We start from the raw sequence: 1407 nt of genomic DNA, 5'->3' as shown, positions 1-1407 counted from the left end.
AGGTGAAGATCCAAATTCCTTGGCATGGCATTCAAGGTCCCTGCCCCATGTGACTCTTCCAATCTCCTCCATCTGCCACGCCTTGCCACAAAAGCCCCACGTTCCAACAACTAAGTGCTGCTCACCTCTTCCCACACTCCGGGCCATTGCCTTAGCTGGTCCTTCTACCTCAAAACCTTCTCCTGAATTTCAGCTCATCCTTTAAAGGCCTTGCTCAGAATATCTTCCCCTGGAGAAGCCTTTCCCCAGGGCCCATTTGGAATTAATATCCCCTCCTTGGAGCTTTGGCGGGGGGGTCCTCTACATTTCATTTCTGGCTTGCATCAGACCAGGTCCTATTACTGTTATTTGTAACATGGCTCCCTACGCTTGCATTCCAGAGTGGGATACCTTCCTTTGGTGACATCCATGTGCATCACCATTTACTAAATTTGGATTTTCCTCCGGATCAGAAAATTGGCTCAGAAACTTTAGGGCAAACAGTCCTGATCTGAATCCCAGATCTGCCACTTACTAGGTGGTGACCTTGGGCAAGTCACTTAATCTTGCCGTGTCTCGGTTCACTCTCTGAATAATAAGTGCAAAACATTAACTTCCAGGATGGTGACGAGGAGTAAATAAAAATAACTTGGCGGCGCCTGGGTGGCTCGGTCGGTTAAGCGTCCGACTCTTGGTTTCAGCTCAGATCGTGAAATCACGGTTCCTGGGATTGAGCCCGGAGTCGGGCTCTGCGCTGACAGTGCTTGAGATTCTCTTTCTCCCATGCTCTCTGCCCCTCCCCCACTCACACACGCACCGGCGCTCTCTCGCTCGCTCTCTCTCTCTCTCGAAATAAGTAAGTAAATATAAAAAATAGCTTTCAAATGTCTGTCACATAGTAGGCCCTCTAGCAATTTTATTTCCTCCTTTTTAAGAGAAACGAACTTGGTAAACTCAATAATCCCAGGCTACTCCATTCATAGGAAGGAACACTCTAAGTTCCCACTTCAAAAGAAAACTTGGGATTTAGCATTTAGGGTTAGAATTCAGCTTCGTACCTTTTCCCCTCTGCACCCCAACTTGAACCGATCGCCCCTGTGATTCAATGCCTGTGCCTCGGCTCCCACCCGTGAATTACACCCTGACTCCTTTCCAACAAACTCCTGGACACACCATCACACGAAGGGAACAGGATTCTGCCCCTCTGAGTTAGCCAACGGAGATTCTGACCTGATTTCTTCTTTAAAGAACTTCTTGCAAATTGATGTCCCGATGCAGGCATTGCATTTGTCAAGACCGAGGAAAGTCCTTCCGAAATTGTAGCTGGTTCTGATTAGGGGCACCAGAGACGGAGAGGGAGAAGCCGGCGAGGACACGCAACGGCTCAGGGCTGAGACCCACAGGAGCAGGAGCCCCCGGCCCCGGCAG

General features: G+C 49.5%; 1 protein-coding gene across 1 annotated transcript in view; it reads right to left on the bottom strand.

Moving 5' to 3' along the window:
* The window catches only part of DIPK2B (divergent protein kinase domain 2B), a gene marked incomplete at its 5' end in the record, with an annotated part of 47968 nt that extends 46562 nt beyond the window's left edge, over nucleotides 1-1406 (bottom strand). The window contains 1 exon segment of the mRNA XM_077768521.1: nucleotides 1210-1406. Within this exon segment, the coding sequence (XP_077624647.1) occupies nucleotides 1210-1406 (197 nt within the window).
* Nucleotide 1407: the final 1 nt, after the last annotated feature.

Source organism: Crocuta crocuta, unplaced genomic scaffold, assembly GCF_008692635.1.
Source record: "Crocuta crocuta isolate KB4526 unplaced genomic scaffold, BGI_CrCroc_1.0 scaffold467, whole genome shotgun sequence".
Taxonomy (NCBI): Eukaryota; Metazoa; Chordata; class Mammalia; order Carnivora; family Hyaenidae; genus Crocuta; species Crocuta crocuta.
The sequence above is the reverse complement of the archived record's forward strand: the minus strand, read 5'-3'. Positions and strand labels throughout refer to the sequence as shown.